The 19,544-nt window shown below is 32.0% G+C and overlaps 1 protein-coding gene across 6 annotated transcripts in view; it reads left to right on the top strand.

The window, feature by feature from the left end:
- LOC132910676 (trace amine-associated receptor 9) overlaps positions 1-19,544 on the top strand; it is a 98,810-nt gene that overhangs the window by 52,182 nt on the left and 27,084 nt on the right. For 5 of the 6 annotated variants that reach the window (XM_060966534.1, XM_060966536.1, XM_060966532.1 and 2 more), the window contains 2 exons: positions 3,003-3,157; positions 3,473-3,620. In XM_060966534.1, coding sequence (XP_060822517.1) covers positions 3,003-3,157; positions 3,473-3,620 — 303 coding nt within the window. The remainder of the gene's footprint in view (positions 1-3,002; positions 3,158-3,472; positions 3,621-19,544) is intronic. The other variant, XM_060966537.1, reaches the window with a different exon arrangement.

The raw sequence follows: 19,544 nt of genomic DNA, 5'->3' as shown, positions 1-19,544 counted from the left end.
ATTAAAAGGCTTTTCTTTTGTAGATATAACATTTACTTATGAAATATTTTCAAAGAACAATACGACACATAAAAGAAATAATACATGCAGGATATTATAATAATTGCTTAATTCGCGATAGTTTAATCTTAACTGAAGCGAGAAAATTTTGAATCTCTGCTATCATTTTCCGTGTTTGAGTTGAAAATTCAGTTTCCTATGTATCGCGTAAGTTGAAATGATGTTACAAATCCCTAAAATAAATATACTAAATTAAGATACTGATATAATATACTACTATACTATAATTAATATAGCAAATAAAGAAAATTGTAATATTATTGTAAATGCTTACCGTAACTAATTGTAACTTCGTCTATTGTATTATGACTAGTTTATTTCTATTTTTTGTTTAATAACTTTGTTGTTACAACATGAGAGAGCAGAAAAATCAGGAGTCATTTTTAAATAAAACTGACTTCCTTAAGTAAATATGCGATTAAAAACTTTTTACAACGATAAATTAAACAAACAGTTCATTTGAATGATAATTTGAATAGAAGTTTATTTCGATGGCGGCTAATTTTAACTAATAGAAACTGTTTCATAGTTTCGCCGTAGTTGGAAGTACGTGTTAACATTTATTGGCAAAGTTCTTGGATCTGCAATCATAGCTAATTCGTAGAACTACATACATAGAAGTAAGTTTACTGCAAGATCAAGTTAGTAATAACATTGCGAACGAAGGTAGACGAAAATCTGTAGCAAACTACGAGTTTCTATAATTGCTTTGTATTTCTTATACAAGAATTTGTTCACTATTCCATATTGTTTAGCGTGTAGTTTTCAACAAATCATTAAATAATTTGAAACGACAAACTTTCATAAATGATATGCATACAGAACTGATTTCGATCGAACCAAATATTGACCGTAAGCATATTAATGAATTTGTTCGATTAATGATATGTACATACCACACGAATTTTGGTATGCCATGAAATGTGTTCCACCTCCTTTCAAAACCTTGTAATATTATTATATTATATTGTTAATACATTTCCTCGATACGAACCCTTTTTACACCCGATACGTACAAAAAGATCTCTACATTTTGTAATTTGTGCAAATTGGTTCGAATTCGTCGATATTATAATAAACGATAAATAAATAACGATACATTGAAAGTAATACATTTCTTTCGAAATTATTTTCGGTTATCCTCTCTTTGACAACAAATGTAAACGTAAAATAACTGCATAAAAAATACATGGGTTATTAGTTTGTAGATTCAATGCATTTGCAATTAGATTTATCGCAAGAAATAAATTTTTTGTCACCAGAATGATACCTAATTATTTCACTTTGTAACTCTGAATTGTAAGCTTAGGGAATGATGATCTATCGCTTGGATTACTTTCGAAAATTAGTTCAAATGGAGTGGATATTAATAGGGCATTGCTACGTATTGTGGTTAATTTCTCGAGCAGTCAGTTCGAGTGCTTTTCTATGTTAGTTATTAATTCTCGATCATCGCTACCGTTACACGTTCACTGAAAATATCGGCTTGCTTTTAGAGGTCAGTTTGTGACTATTCTAATAAAGACACGAGTTGCTGCGGTCAAAAATTTTATACGTATAGCGCGTAGAAAGGAGAGGTAAAAAAATAAGCTGAAGGTACATGGAACAGCACCTCTTTCCTAAAAAGTTTAATTTAGAGAGAAAAGGAAATTCATATTGAAAAATTTGTCACGTATATATGCGTTATATTAATAAAATAAATAAAGACAGCGTAAATAAAATTAACAAAACTAAATATACTTTTTTCACATTAGACAAATTGATTTGGTTATATTCAATTTTTACTTCTTTCCTCTTCCAGGTTTCATAAACCTTGGGAAATCAAAATTGAAAAAAATTGTGGGATACTTATGAATGTATCCACTATGTTATAAAATCATTCATTACGTCAAATGTTTGGAAGTTTTATTAGATAAGTTGAAAATAAAATTTGAAAATTTGTCAGGGACTCGGATTGCCTATGGTGAGCTAAATATTGATTATCACTACTTGCTCCCTGTAACGGATAGCGTTGGTTTAAGGTAATTTTTCGGTATCAATTTGACGTACAATAAAGGCAGTTACTCTTTTTTATTGTTTTAAGTATATATACATGTTTTTAAGTATACATAAAAATTATTTTACACTATCTGAAATAACAACTTACATTGTATTTCTTTGAAGAAAATTCGATTTTTGTAAGCGCATGGTAGGGCGTTTGTAAAAATAAATTGAAAATATACAATAAAATTTTTCTATTCCAATCGTCGTTAAATCGAGTTTGGAAACTTGTCAAGTGCACACTTTTTAGGAATAATTCCAAACTGAATAGGAGGGAATAATCAGCAGACCATTATCCTACATATGAAAATAAATAAATATATATATAAAGCAAAATTTTTTCGTCAAAACTCTGTCAATTTAACAACTGTTTCGTTAATTTAAAATTATATCCCGTCCGATTCGTTTCAGTTTTAACTCTTTCGCGGACAAAGAAATTCAATGGAAATGTGTCAACACAAACACGGGATAATTACGAAACTTCATCCACGTTATGAACAAATCTTTTGAAAGTAATTTAGTTTTCGGAAAAGTAAAAGGAATTACTTTGATACACGTGCATCTCACGAATTTTCAAGTTCTGTGTACATATTGTATTATTTATATACAGGGTGGTTAATAGGAAGTGTTGCAACTATTACTACTCATAAGTTACTGTATTATTATATTCAGAAAAATGTAATATTTTCCTCTTCATATTTACAGATAAAAGTTAATGTAAATTACACATATTATATATTTTCTACTATAACTTTTCTTTCCGTATTTCAGCTAGACGCGCGAAACAAATCTTTCGCTGCATAAATTTCTAATTGTTCAACCTATTAAACATAATCGCACGTATACTTACATATGCTCAAAAAGAAAAAAAAGAATGATTATTTTTTATGTATGTGACGCAGTATTACATGCGGCAGGGTTGCGTGGCAGTGATGTCAACTACTTGGATAGCAAGCGTGGCGATTTTTGGTGCTCTCGTACTACCAAGAGGTGGTTACTACTTTAACGGCTCTGGTCTCCTTGCCTGCGACCCTTTCTTCGCCAGGGCTTCCCTTCGGTATTTTTTAAATTCATAATAATAATAATTAAAAATATTAGCTAACTTGACAATTGATTTATTGAGTACAGTGTCGTGTACTAAATTGTAAATATCGTTCTTGTACCATAAATTAAACAAGCTAAGGTAAGATTTAATCTATCTATTATAGTTTTATCTCTCCTTTGGTTTCAATTTTTTCGCGTTTTATTCGCCTTATCCATGTTTACTCGTGTCTTTATACCTATCCCTCTTACTCTATTTATCATTTCTCATTTTTGAAAAATTGCTTTGTATAAAGGAACGAAAATTTATTGCGTTCTTCCTCATTTTCAGGATTCTCGCGTGCTGTTGTTTTTATTTCCCTACAACGATGGTGCTGATGTACTGCTACGGTTCAGCCTTCCACGTTAACAAACTGCGCCTGAAAAGGGTGGTTTGCGTTAACACCCCGGAGGTCGTTAGTGGAGGCCATATGGAGAGGGTAAGTCAAGTTTGGTGCTACTCGAACCTCCAATCAATAGGCTCAATTTAAAAAGAGCTCGGCTGACAACAGAACCGCGATAGCTCGCTTAACGATTCATCAAATTGCTTGATGCTCAATCACACATAATACTTAATGAAATGGCTTTACAGCACAGCCTAATCTCAATAATACTTACGAGTGAGAGAAAATAAAACTAGTTTCTCGGTAAATAACACTTGTTCCAAACGATTGCTGATACAAATAGACAGGTAATTGAACATTCTTATCGTGTAATGCATACGTAGGTCTGTGATGTAATATTCTTTTTGTATGTTGCAATATTTATTAGTTTCACTGATAAATGAAAACTACAAAAAAGTACAATAAATCATAAGCAAGCAATTTTAAAATTCAGTAAAATCAATAGTCCTTTTGATGACCATTTCGCAACAACATGTAGAGACCTCATTAGGAATTTTTCAAATTCTGAAAGTACAATATACTCGTAGTAAATTTTCTAATATATTATAAAATGTTATTCTGTAATATATATGTCGGGTTGGCATTGAAATGCGGGGCGTATAATGAATCTTCCTATGAGTTGACCATCGTTGTTGTATACCAGATGATATTTATTGAAACGAATGTATTACAAAGGTTAACAAGTGATAGCGGTGATTGAATAATCGAGATATCGATGACGATGAATTTAGGTTCGATAACGAATACACGATCAACGGGATGACGATTGCGATTTGGGACTTGACGTACTTATTCCTTGGACTAGTCGGACTTATCGGATTGAAAATCAATCCAAGTGGAACTGCCCTTATGTATTCCTCTCCGTACCTCTCTGTATTTCTTGGGTCAATCTTTGTTGTTAAGGAGAGTTATTTAATTATTTCGTACCTCTGTTAGGTACATGTCCCTCCCGTGACCGTGGCTACATTCAGTGACTCGTTATGTCACTTTGAGCCCAAGCCCACTGTCATAAATCTCGGGCAAACATGATTGATTGCATCATAAACAGCTATTTCTCAGTTTTTATTATTTAGGTACGGCTATAATAAAAAGTTTGGACTAAAGTATTGGGGACATTTCCAAACATTTCAAAAGAAAGGCCCCGTTGTCCTTTCATCTCTGATATATATAATTACATTAACGTATAAACATATAAATATCAGTTTCATAATATTGTTTTATACAATAATGTTTCATTTTTATTTGTATGCATATAAATATCTAGCATTTATTTATGTTTGATTAGAACTACTAGGATAATTAGTACAAGGGATTTAGTTTAACTATGTGTGTACAGAAGAAATTCCAGTAAACCGGAACGTGCACCAGTATTTCCATAAGCACGTGTATAATCGTTATGGCATACTTAAGCGCATACTATTACATATTATTATTGTTATGCGAGCGATTCACACATCTATGCATAGGAGACGTAGCTTAATTTTAGCTGTTAACATTTTCTACGTTTTACATAATTTATTCTGTTCTCTACATATTCTGAAGTGTCAGAATGATCAACGTGACATGCTCGTAATTGTTCATAAATTTTATAAATTTATAATGATGAGTTTTTAGAAATTCGAGTGTCTTTTTATAAAATATATGCATAAAGACTTATGTTTTACTTTCATTTGCACTTTTACACGTTTCGTGCATGTTTTATACAGCATTACAATTACAATTATAGCACTCAAACATTGATGCAATGCTCTCCGCGATATAGTGAGATCGTAAAATCCGTTGGGTGTCAAAGTTACGTGTTCCAGCGTCTGGATGAACGAGTTGACAGAAACTTGAGAAGATAAGTGTTGGAAACTTCGGTCAGGGCTACATGATCTATACCTTTAGTTTCTGTTCAATTCCTATCACAAGGTAGAGATCGCTGCGAGCGATTCTAAATGTCAGTGAATCAATCACTTCCGTTACTTCGTGCTTTAAACCTTAAAGCCTCGCTACGCCGTGGAAGCTACTGTACGGTAAACAGCAGTCCTATTGTATAAATATCGAGTTTTCTCAAGTCGTGAGCAATCCCGACTATTCGATTGCTCTCAATTGAATCGTTCCCCTGTTAGAACAGTCTGTTAATAACTAAAGCGTGGATCGTCGATTTTCACGAGGTTGATTGGTCCGAGTGTTTTATCAACAATTTGTGTGTTAATAGCCAATACGTACAATGTCAATTATATGCATTACGATATTAAATATAACGCACATAAAGTATGTACAGGGTGTGGCCGAATAACATGTACAAGCTAACGTATGAGACGATTTCTTATGAAAAGATAAGAACAAAATATGCAATAAAATTGTTTCATTTTAGACTGAGTTTATGAGAAACGGAAGTTTGAAAATTTATCAACTATACTATTTTTAAATGTGAAATATGCTGACACCGTTTGGCGGAATGAAAATGAAACACCCTGAAACATCATTGAAATGTTCCTGCGTGCGCAAAGGGAAATTTTTTACTATAATTTGCTCGTGATATAATAATGAAAAATATAAAAACTTGGAGATGTATAGGCGTATTAAGATATTCGTATCAAATTCCTCATATTTCCAGATTCTAATGTAATATATTATACTTTTAGTCAGAATTTTGTAGTTGCTTTATAAATTTCACGTTCTCGAAATTTTCGTAGAAATTTATTGTGCAGATGTAATGAGAAGAATGATAAATGGTCGGATGTAGGCAATTATACGTATGTGTCAAATTTCTGTAACTATATAGCGAATATTATAAATGGTCATCAAGGGTAACAGTGAGAACATGCGATATTGTTCTTCCAGTAATGTGAAAAATAATTAGCATCGGTAGATGAGAGTTCGTAATCGACCGAAAATCCACGGGTCATTAGCTTCTTTCCTGCATACACTTTCAGAAACGTATTCACCAAGGCCCCGAGACATCGAAGTAAACTAGGCTAAGTGCGCGACACCGCTAGAGCTCGGAATTATTGGAAAACTAAAACGAATTCAGTTCAATGAGTCAGAATTTGTTCGTAATTTCAAACATTACCCTTATCTATATGATACTATATCACTTTATAATTTAAAATCTGTATGATAGATTCTAGATCTGTATTCTAATTGTTCTCATTTACTTAATTGTTACATACATAATTAAAGTTATATTAAATGGTTATGTTTAAGAATGTCATTATTTGGGTATCATTCAAATATTATAGAGTTAAACGAAGCGAATAATTTCTTTATTAATTGTATTATCCGCTTGCTGTTGTTTCTGTTTGCTGTTCATCTGCATTATTACTTTGTAAAACTAACTTTATGTAGCAAATGTTTGAAATGTCGATCAGGAAGCAGATAACAACGGTACCCAATCCGATAACAACAAATATTGACATCGATTATGTGTTAATCCCTTAAGTTATTAGTTTAAAACTAAATCGATCAATCATCAACTGTTGCTTCCTTTTTTCAAAAAATTATCACAGCCCATCGTAATTTCTTCTGTAGCTTTTTGATTAATTTAATCGAAATCACTTATTGCATGTTAAATTAATTTAATACTTTGATTTATGTTGTTTTATAGTCAAGCGTGTTATTTTAGAAGTATATTCGAACACGTAAGAAAACAGAGTTTCTCTTTCAAACTCTAAATTATGTTAATATTTTAATCACAGAAGGCTTGTTTTGCTTTCAAAGTAGTTCTTAATTGGTCTCTAAGCGTAGAATACACTAACTTTGCTATGAAACTTGACGGAATTTTATTTTAATAAAAATACCCCTGTTATAGAATGTACGAAGACTTCTGTGGCTGATTATATACACTCACTGCTTCTCAACCGTTGATATTCCGTTCTGGAGAATTCTGTTTTGTTTGTCTACGTTAATTCTTTGGTGACGACCAGAATTCGTAATTAACACTGGAAAAGAGTTACTCAGCTACGTTATATTATGTTTTAGAACCGCTAATGAACATCTCTTAGTTAAATAAAACAAACACCTTGTCTTTAATAAATGGTTTGACGCGTACATTAATGTTAAAATGTATAAATGTGCTAGTTGAGGAGTGTGCTTTGAATAATGTATCGTTTAAGCGTTAAAGATGCTAAAAGTAAGTCTATACATTTTTTATTTTCTAGTCATATAGTTGAATTATTTTATGAATATATTTATTTTCTTTATTTTATAGATACAAAAAGAAGAAGAACTTTTTAACAACTATTATAATTATCAATTCAAACGTAGTTGATATTAACAAAATTAGGACTAAAACTTTCGAAGCAATTTCCTTCAATCGTCATTTTGTTTTTGACTGTCTCTATTCCTACGAAGTTTCTCAATTTTCATTTGAACGTTAGAATGTTTTTGACGACTGATAATCGGCATGTCTGAGCTTCCACCTTTGTTTGTCAAGGATATTGATTGATTGATATCGTGTCATATCTGTCTTCGATATTCCATTGACAGCGACACGAGCTTGTAAATGAATATTTTTTCGATCGTTGTCCAGCCAAGATAATTTTTAGCTCAGGTTATTTGAAATGTACGTGGTTAAATATAACAAATTTCGACTTTAATTAAAGGATAGTGATCGGATTGTTTCGTGCTTCAACATAAAGAGGATTCCAAAGACATAAACTCTTTCGAATTAGTTACATTACTGTAAATAATTCATCTCAGTGTGAATCACGCTTCAACATTACAATTTTCCATTGATTAGTTCCACGAACAAAATCTTTATTAAACGTGGACTTTTACTCTAATTTTTTATATTTTGCTCGGAGAACCGCAATGAAGTGTAATATACTACGTCATAAATTTTTATTTAATCGTGTAATTTTTTCAAAGTATGGTATCCGCGTTGTTGAACAGTTTTTAAAAGATATGAAATTTATCTTACTTTAATCTTCCAAAAAATTTCATTAAAGTGTAGATCACCGATGACCAACGTGTAGCAGCCAGTGCATTAAAATTGTGCATATTCTTCAAATAGAAGAAACATTGTAGCTTTACACGAACTTCCTTTAAAATTTTTTTTTCAAAGGAAACTTCAACGATTACCCGTACGGTTGGTTAATGGAATACGTTTCGAACAGCTTATTTATAAGAAAGTCTACCTCGTACTCTTCTTCCATCGTTCTGTCTTCCTCCCTTTTATGGCCCATAGCTTCAATGTAGGTCAATGGATGCGGGAATGTCTTCTAAAGGCGTTCTCGAGACCACGGTCGTGCCGATGTGTAAGATTCTGCATGGAAAAGGGAGCAAGCTTGCTGTGCGCGTGGTTACCTAAGAGGGATAAAAGAGAACGTTCGTTGTCGTTTCAATAGAAACTATTAAGCCGTGACATGCATATACTGTCGATTATCGTATAATTCGTCAGTTTTACATATATACACATTCGAACTCTTTATCATTCTTTATCTGTTTCTAATTATTCAATCTTGCACATCATTAACGCAGTAGACTGTAGATAATCACCGATTAATATACTACAATTTTTTAGTACATTATACGAGCTTCTGAGAAGTCAAACTGAACAAATTTCACTTCTTAGCAGTTTCTCAGTTTCATTATATAAATTATATGCCCGATTCTTAAACACGAAATTATTTAAGATCATAAGTTTTGAAAAATGTTTGCCACACCATCGCTTGTCTCTGTTTTTCTATTTGTGTCTTCTGAATAACTTCGAACTGGCTCAACAAGATTCGACAAATCAGTTTTTATGTTTTACGTTGTTTCTGATAATTTATATTTATCGTTTTAACGCTATATTTTTTAACTGTTTTAATGAATTCTAAGGAATTGTTCAAGTGACAGACGATTAAAGTAACGTGTATACGTTAGCGATAACGTACTTTCAAGGGTCATCGAAGGCACTTAACCCGACGATATTTCCTAGAATTTATACGTAGCAGAAGCTTATGTCGTGTGTGGCCGAGAATGCTTGCGAGAATGCGCAATCTGCATGCCCAAGAATGGTTACTGAATTGAAATTTTGTAGACACCTAACGCCACAGGCTAGGATTTTTAGAAGATATACGATAGAATTTAGTGATAGCAAATGGTTGGGCTATTGGCTTAAAGAATAGCAACATCCTTTTTAGAGGATTCGCGGCTTACTTTAAGAAGAACTTACTGTAAGAAGACTGTGAAAAACAACACAGCATTTATCTTAGAACTTCAGAACGAAATGTCTAAATAAATTGGTCACCAGCTGTCATAGAAGAGTATCTAAAGAGAATATACTTACGAGTTAAATGATGAGTTATGAATAAATGTAATTTCTTATAATGTATAAACCAGTGAAGTACAGACCCACTCTATTTTGTTAAAAAATATTCATATATTTCAAAATAAACCGATTAAAACATAAAAGCATATATCACACTTTGTATTTGCTCTTTTAATAAATTACTGAATGTGAATTTTCAATACTTTTAATGTTACAGAATTGTATATTTTCATTTATCGCTAACGCTTATAAAAAACCGGATAAATTATTATTCAAGCGTATTATTATTTCATATACCTTGTTGAACAAATTGGAATATATAATGAAAATATTTGTATGTTCGCATTATTGTTGCATCTATAAAAAATACATTGATATTCAAATCTCTGCGCGCAACATATAAAAGAAAGTCATACACTCTATTAAGTTTTCCATTAAATGAAATAACCAATATTTATGAAAACGTTGTATACATTTTCATTATTATCTGCTCAGATATACATTTTATATATATCATCGAACGAATCGAAATCCACGATGGATACTTCCATCTGTAAAAAATACACGAGCGTTGAAATCTCTGCAAGCAGCTATTTAGCAAAAATCATGCACTTCATTAAGAGTTTTTGCATCAAATAAAATAACTTGCGTATGAAACTCTTTTTCATAGTTTTAATCATTATATGTTTAAATCGCAACATATATATGTATATATAAATCAGTCATGATTGTTCGAAAAATAGATTTTGTATATTTTTTTACTTCTAGCACTTAACTTTTCACTTTTATCTCATGCCTGGATGCCTGTTTGAAACGAGATCTAATCCGTCACCCGATTTAATCTTTCGATCTTTAAGAACCAAGAGATTGAGATATTCGTCGCGGTCAGTTAACGACTACTATCTCTCACGATCAGTTGCAACTTCTTTCTTATCACCTACACAATCTGAGTTCTCTTTTCGTTCTTGAGTTTCGCCCTTTTTTGCTCTCGATGAATCGCCACTGGCGATCTGGATAGTTTCCAGAAGTTTTAAGACGTGCAAATTTTCACGACGTTATAAAACAACAGTTAGAAATGCTTTATTACAATCGCTGAGATAAGCTAGGTATTATAGCTGGAACCTAAATCCGAGAAATACTGGTGCAGACCAGATTTTCTCGTCAAATTTTGAGAAGATGCATTTTTTGAATTTATTTCTTCGCAAAATATGATTTTCGAGTTTCAAGCTTAAATATATCGTATGCGATTCGTTATCGCGAAATAATTGCACAACGAAGTTGATAATAGAAAATATATAACGCGTTGCTTTCATGGAAATATGCGATTTCAATCATCGTAAAATCAATACTAGAACCGATTCTAGGGCTGTTTTGTTTGCAGAAACGAAGATTTTCGCGTGTCATTGATTCCGCTTTGAATTTGGATTTGGCTTCGAGTCTAGAATTAGGTTAGCTTAGGTTAATGACGCGTCTAATAATCGTCTGCCAGGTGCACGTTTCCATGAGGAACAATGGGACAAAGAGACACTTGAAGTAATAAAAACCTTTTTTCGGCGCATCAAACGACTGTAGGCTCAGCGTGAAAGTCACTTACCTTTTCGTGCGGACAATTGCCAGATAATGCAGCGAGATAAAGGTAAAAACTGCTTCTGCGTGTTCATGGCCTTATCCGAGAGCCTCTGTAATCGGAAAAAGCAATATCGTAGAAATGTGGAGGATACAGTAAAACTTGCAATGAGAATTGTTTCATCTTTTCAAAAACCTTCGTAGCAAGCATTAAGAAAATCCCCACATAGTCGTTGTTGTCTAGTGTTATTTTGTATATGTTTTGTAAATTACCCGCTTTTTTATTTATGAAAACAGCAACTGGTTACTCAGTGACTATCTTTTACTTAAATTCCACCATATTTTTTTTTCTAATCTCGACGCTGTCTATGGTTAATCAAACAGTAACATAGAAAATTAGAATTATCAGGTGGATAATTTCAGTTGAAATCTGAATCTGAGATGACCGAGCGAAATCTGATCTATAAAATCATACAGTATTTATCGAACCAAATAACGATTAATATAACAAGAGAACTATATATTTATCAAATTATTGTCACTACAAATATTCTAATAACAATTGTTGGATACTTGAATTACGGAATGAATATAAATACTGGGCTATAAGTAGATAATAATGTAGCAGTTTAACAAAACGAACCGTATGAAAAATGTTAAATATGAAAGTTATAAATGAAATACTCTACTTTGTAGTTCAAAATTCATTCAAATATTGTACGGTTACAGAACAAGTGAAGAACACGGAACGTTCCGTTCAATTTCTTCCTCTTATTATTTCCGCTTTTCACCTCATCTTTCTCCCGCTTATTGTGAGATAACGAGCTGGAACGAGCCCGATGAGGAATCAAATGGAATCGAGTCCGTACATTCAATTCGTGGGCGTTCTGCAGGATAGATCGTCTTCTTCTCGTTTTTTTCTTCCTTTTGTAACCCACCGCATCGTTTCTGCTCATTAGCGTAGGGCTTCCCATTCTTCGGTTTTCATCTACCGCTATCTCGAGATGATAGAAATTTAAGAAACGCATCACTTTAGAAATGGTTTTCGATATAGCGGCTTTAACTCTCCGCTGTTATGGATTATCATCGGCAGAGAGGGGCGAGGTATCGTGGAAATACAAACTACGGATTTTTCACACTGCTAGTTCGTTCAATTTAAAAAGTATGACCAATTATATTTCGAGCTTTTAAGTTCAAAGCTGTGAAAGTTGTAAAACGATCCATGTTGAATGTTCGAATCGTAGTTTGATTCCCTCGGAGGCGAAAGCGAAGAAACGGAAAATCGTTTTTATTTACGAGCAAGTCCCGCGCAGGATGAAGTTGTACACGCGAAACAGTATGCGTATTTTCTGAAGTATGTCGCAATTTGTCACTTTCACTTTGCAGATTGAGCATTTCTTTTAAAGTGTTTCTCATAGGAACGCATGGAAGTGCGCTTGAAATTTTCAAATATCTCTACAATCTTTTCTTCTCACTGAGATTTGTATATTTTATCTTATTTAAACTTTTATAACATTTTTGTATCATTTGCGTAGGAACATTTTGGTTTCGTAACACGCATGAACTTTTACTGTTTATTTCTAAATGAATGTCATTATGCGTGGAATGAAACATTTACGAAATTGTAATAGACATTGAATGATTACGTAACGTTTTTGGTAATATATATACAAATACGAATAAACAAAAAATAATTTCGTTTAACCAGCGTAAAGTATTTCTATCTATTAATTTGAATTTTATTGTATATAATCAGATTTTTATACAAGCATGGAAAATTTAACGGTACAAAAATTCGCAGAACCTTAAATATTCAAAGTAGAGTTCTCGTTATGATACTCAATAGGTGAAGTAACGAAACGAGGTTCACAACATCCAATTTTGTATGAATCAGAAACGTGAGGAGAATAATAAGAAATTTGTATTCTTACAAAAATATGTTTATCGTTCGCTGGATGTATCCTTTTCTCTGAAAGCATCGAACTTTGCGTTGCCACTTCAGTTTCAAACGACCCAGTTATTCGTTATGCAACGGTTAATCCTGGGCTCATTAAATGTTTGCGGTATTCATCTCTTCGTGTTTACAGTATTTTTAAATTGATGCGGCGCAGTGTTTACAGTCGTAAAACTTCGATGACGTTTTCAAAGCTAACTGCAGTGTTTTCGTTGAAATCCTTTATCTCTGTCAGGCTGCTCTATTCAATATTCTCTTTAAGCCCTTTAACGCACTAGCCTTTTCATACTCGTTTTCATCCTGAATTTTTCCTATACAGAAGTTTATTACATCCCTTCGTAAATCAAAGTTCTTGGTTTCCTATGGGATTAATCCTTCGTACTCTTTATTATCTTTTAACAAAGACATTTTATGCTATTATGTTACCTAAGAAGTGTCCAGTTACACTTTAGGTAGGAATACTTGCAAAAGAGATTGTTTCGAACTTTCCAAGTTTATTCCACTATAAAGATGTCAGTATAAGGATATAAGTATTTAGCTAAATTCGTATAAAGTATTATTCCAGCATAAAAATTTTTAAACACAATAGCTTTCAGGTAATAGAAATTTAATAAAACTACGTACCCTTAAGTATAAAGAAATAATTCTTAAATACACGATAAAAATGAATCTTTCACCTAAAGAACTCTTTGCAACGGAAGTGGTGCAGATAGTCGTCGCAGCCTTGTAGCCATAATGACTTTGAAGACGCCGTTAATGGCATAGGTAAACTTTATTTACCTCCTTATAGCGGAAAGCTTTTGTAAGACGCTGAAATCTCGCGTAACCTGCAAACGAAAATCACAGGTTTATTTTCATTATTAGAAGAAAGAATGAAAAGATCGAATTTCTTGTTAATGTCGGTTTCCTTCTATGTTAACAATTATGTCGTAGTGTTTTAATCATACAGAAACTATCTGAAACATTTTAATTCATAATTCCTGCTCGAGTGAAGGAAATTATTCTAAATGAACTCATTACGCTTGACGTGTGTTGCATGTACAATGTACTTAAATCAATTTCTTTGTTAAATGTTATATATTAACATATAGATGGGGTAATATTGTACTTCCATATCCGAGCACAGAATATCTATGGATTGTTAACAATGTTTATCATACCTTTGGATATATTTCTAAAATAAGAAAATATTTTAGAGTTATAGAAATAGTAATAATGATATTTTTTAAATTAAGGAAGTAATAGAAAATATGTTTTCCTTAAACTTGTGATGTATCTATATATGACACGTGTGTATTATTTATTAATGCATTGTATAACAAAATCTATAGTCTCAGATTTAACATAAGTAAAGCAATATGATTTGTATAGAAATTATTAAATTAGCGTTATTCTTAAAATTATGTACGACGAACATGGTATAAAGCGTAAAGTTTTCAAGTTTAATATGTTAGCAAAGCGGAAGAAAATACTGAACTCGTATACAATTCGTATACAACTAGCATACAACTTTTAGGAATAGTTTTTAAAAAAGTTTCATTACAGTTCTCTTGTTCATATCTTTTTGTGCGCTGCATGCTCGAAGAATTTGATCCCGTTTTGTTTCATTCTCCTCTACCTTTACTTATTGTGCATCTTTTCGCAAGTTCAGCGCCATTGTTCGTAGCGTGCCTTTACGTACACTATCAACCAAAAACGTTTGAAAATAAGAACATCTTTACATTCTTCTTTATAACGAACTTTCGTTTGAAGAATGTGGCAATATATATATATATGTTGCTATTTGGAAAATACAAAATAATTCCGGTCTTTTTAAATGAAAAAAATGATACTTAAATTTTATTTTACATTAGTAAATTCTTTATTTGATTTAAAACGTTAAAAATCGGTCAACCTGTCGAACAGCTACCTTCTCAATGATTTCGAAGTCCCCTGTATAGCTACCTCAATTCGTCAGGTTCATCTGAAACTGAAATATTTTTTTATGTATTGCAATAGAAGCAAAATTGAAGTAAAAAATCGAAGCGTTGTAGTGGGTTTAAGAGCCATTTTTCAAATAGTTTTCATAAAAATATGAATTTGAACAAACATCCACAGTGTAGCTATGGACAGGAGTAGGAAGAGAGCAGAGGACTGACAAGTTCTCGCTTGAACAACGTTGACATAAGGGTTGAAACGACACGGTCAGTTTTCCTAGGCGTGTGTTATGATCTCCGGCGTAAACGACAACGTTAAGCCTTTGCATCAGTATTGTTCAAGCTTGAGTCCAAGGAAAACGAGCATTTACGTGTATCATCTCTTCCGTCTAAAGAGCGAGATAAAGCGAGCGAAGTTAACGGTTGAAGTCTTAAGCTTATTTTACGTTAGTAACAATTGATATATTTTTCTCAGTGATTTATTTATTTTAGTTTTATTATATTAATAGCTATTTATTTATTTTATTCCTTGAACTATCCTTCTTTAAATTATATGTACACGTGAGTCTAAATACTAGACTGTAGCTTTTACGCCATTATGGGATATTTGAAAATGCAGACACACAGAATGTACATAATATTCAAAAATATATAGAATATCCTAAGTATAGTACTTATTATGATATTTAAAATAATATGGTATATGATGTAATGAAATAGTAGATTTATTATTATTAAACTCCTTATTGTAATGATATGAAGTGATTTTTTAATTTAAATAGAATAGTTATTTCACTTTTGCTATTTATTTTCAAAAAATACTACGTATATGGCATCTCAATTACGTAGTGGAACGTCAGCAGATAGCATAATTAGAATGGCAGGAAACAGATTTATTAATAGCAAATCGTTTACAAAATGGCTGTAATTTCTATTAATTTTACGAAGCTAACTACATATGTATGTTGCGTGATGATTACGTTATATATAATTACGTATTTAATGATTACATTATAATATGTATATACACATAAAAATTTCAGATGTATTATAATTATCATACGCCAATGAGTCTCTTCGGTTCAAATTCTCGCGGAATACACCTATAATTTGCAATCTTTGATGTTAAAGGTTTTAGCCCGTGTAAGTGCATTGCAACCAATCATTAAGTTAATGGATATCGTGTACTATGTGCTACGCTTGGTGTACCTCTTGTAATAGCAACAGCTTACCATAAAGTTACATCTGTTGGTAATACAACGTTGATTAACAAACTGACATTGATAAAGTGCAGAAGCATACTCAATCTAAAATATCCGAAGAAAGCGAACATTTCATACGTTACGACTGGATATACAAAGAGCATATCGGTAACTCAAGCGATATTTTGCAAACTCTCAGCGCGATGGGCTTGAGAAATAGATTTTGCCGTAGTTTGATTAAACAATCTTCAGAATTTCAGGTGCGAAATATTCTCACAGCTTTCTCATGGTAGCTGCGCGCAGGGGTAGTTTGGCAAACAATGCGAAGTCTGCGTATAGAATTGAATAGGAGGATTGGATGCGCGTGTTGATTGAATGCTAGTTGTACGACAGAGTAAGAGATTTAAGTATGCTCGGTCTTGAATGTGAAGGATGATATAGATAGATGTTTATATTACGTTGGAGTACCACGTTTGTACTGTACTATCTTTGTACTTGTATTATGCTATTTTTTATACTCAGAATGATTACGGTGAAAACAACAAATTCCCATTTTGCTTATAATTCGTACATTGATTTTTACACTACGTTGAATTATTTCTTTTTCTGATTTCAAATTTAATGAAAATTATTTTATGCAGTTAATTAAATTTTATGTATATCATTTCACATGTTATTATTTCCCATAATTATTATATTTTTACTAATATTTCATTTTACAGTATAATAATATTAATTTACATTATAAATAAATGGTACACATTTCACGTGCTTAATGAAAACAAAATGTCCCTAGTTACATAGTATTCGCCACTTTATTAGGATATACGAGAACCCATCTAAGACCAGGGAAAAATGTTACGACAAATATGGCCAGTATGAATTTAATACTATTATGGCAAGGGTTGACAAATGAGACAGCGGCAGAAGGCTTTTCCTTCCCATCGTCGAACACTTGGGCTGGATGATGATATAGAGGTCGACCTTAAAAACGGAATTTTTAAGACCAATATCGTATGAAATCCAAGCTTTCCAATTTTTAAGATTAAAACTTTATATGTTTTAGTTTTTAAAGCTTTTGTTTGAATTTTAGCAAGAAAATCAATTTATTTATTTTCAACAAAAGATAACTGCTACAACTAATTATGAACAGGCTTAGCCTCTTCCTTCTTTTCATAACAAAATTACCAATTTTTGGGATCTATAAAATTATCTTTGACATGTTCTTACATTTAAGGCTTGCAGATAATCTAAATTAGTATTTTTAATTGTCACTATTACTTAATTTTCTTTTCTATGTGTTCAGTATACATTCTACATTTTTAAGTATTTTTTTTTTAATTTCTCAAACAATACTTCAATCTCTAGATTTCTTTATAGTATTTTTTAGTAACTATTCTGTACGCATCTAAATCTGTAAAATTTGATTCTCATCTGTGTGGAAACATCATTGAAAAGTGGGGGATATTAGACTTAAATTGGAAATTATAAATATTCTTGTGACATGCAAAAGTCATTATAGAAGCGTAGCTCTGCTCCATCAAGAATCAATTTTCGCTCGTCATAAACCTCGAAGGCAGCAGCGCATAAATTGCATTTCGTCGTATAATTCAATGAACTACTGAAACACGCGAGAAATCCGATCAAAAAAATTCACTGGTCTGCACCGAGATTATAAGTTTAGAACTTCTGTAGGAATTTTTTATCATTCTGTTGCTGAGAGAGCGAAAAGGCAGAGAGTATGGAACAGTTTTAACATCAACGTACTATTGTAATTAGATTTTGGCGTAAGAAACAGTAAAATGTATCTGGAATATTACGAAACGATATGTTGCTTTTACCATTTTTCATGATATAGGTTAATATTGTATCTCTTATTTTGTACATCTACTTTTAATTTTACATAAATTCAAATACTATTTGTATCTTTACAAGAAACCGCTTGTTCAATAATTAAAAAATCCGTTGAAGTGATATCGCGTGCGTGTTTAAACTATGTCTGTCGAAATAACCCAATCAAATCCTATCTCTATCTCCGAAAAGAATTAATCTATTTAATTACGAATGAGCTAACGAGATGATTAAAAAGCTGTCATTTTATTTAACAATCTAGTATTACGAAACGATATAGTGACATTGGTTGTTTAATTATTAAATCTTGTTGATTGAGTTGTTCTCCCTAGAGTAGGTATAGGCTTCATTTTGCACGTGCAGTGATAGGATTTAAAAATAGTATCAGCATTGAAACATTTGCAAATTACATAATTAGCAATCTAATAGAAAGAAACAAATGAATAAATTTATGTATAATCGTAAAGCTGTTCGATAATATTTATTGTATGGATAATCGTCGAAACGTATAACGTAGAAATTTTATAGCGTTGATTTATGATATGATCGACCGTTGCTTGGCAAAATTTACGAATTGTGTTATTAAGCCCACCACTTTAATTACGCTATGGATATGAAATTTTTATGGAAGTTTCATGGTACATGAACTGATGGAAAGCGCTAGGGAATCGTAGGATACAATATTCCGCAGGGAGAGATCTCACGAATTCTGATTCTCTACTTGAGGTTTGCCAGAATCTCGATGATTAATAAAATAATTCCATGCACATAGCTAGAATACCTTTACATTGGTGCTATAAAGGTTTACTTATGCAGTCTACGGAGTGGAATTTGCCTTTTCCTTGTAGACTTTTGGGGTGAATTCACGGGAGCAATGATATTATAACTTACAATATCATTAAAAAATTACTGGATACTTCTTTATTTTTGACAAGGTGCATTAAAATTCATATATGCTAAATATTTGATATAACATACATAATATACTCAGGAAAGACTTATAAATTTCAAAAAATTTCCACACAAATTTTCTGTGGCAATCGGTAAAATATTTTTGTGATTCACTGTATATAAAAGTAGTTTCTTTCTTTCTGAGATCAAGTTATAGCATCCAGTAATCGCACTACATATGTACTTACATTCAAAAGTATCTGAGCATTTGCACACTTTTTTAGAATATTATGCCACGATTAAATTCATTTATAGAAGCCAATATGTGATAATGAAACT

This window comes from Bombus pascuorum, chromosome 9 (genome assembly GCF_905332965.1).
Source record: "Bombus pascuorum chromosome 9, iyBomPasc1.1, whole genome shotgun sequence".
Lineage (NCBI taxonomy): Eukaryota > Metazoa > Arthropoda > Insecta > Hymenoptera > Apidae > Bombus > Bombus pascuorum.
This window is presented reverse-complemented; position numbering and strand designations above follow the sequence as displayed.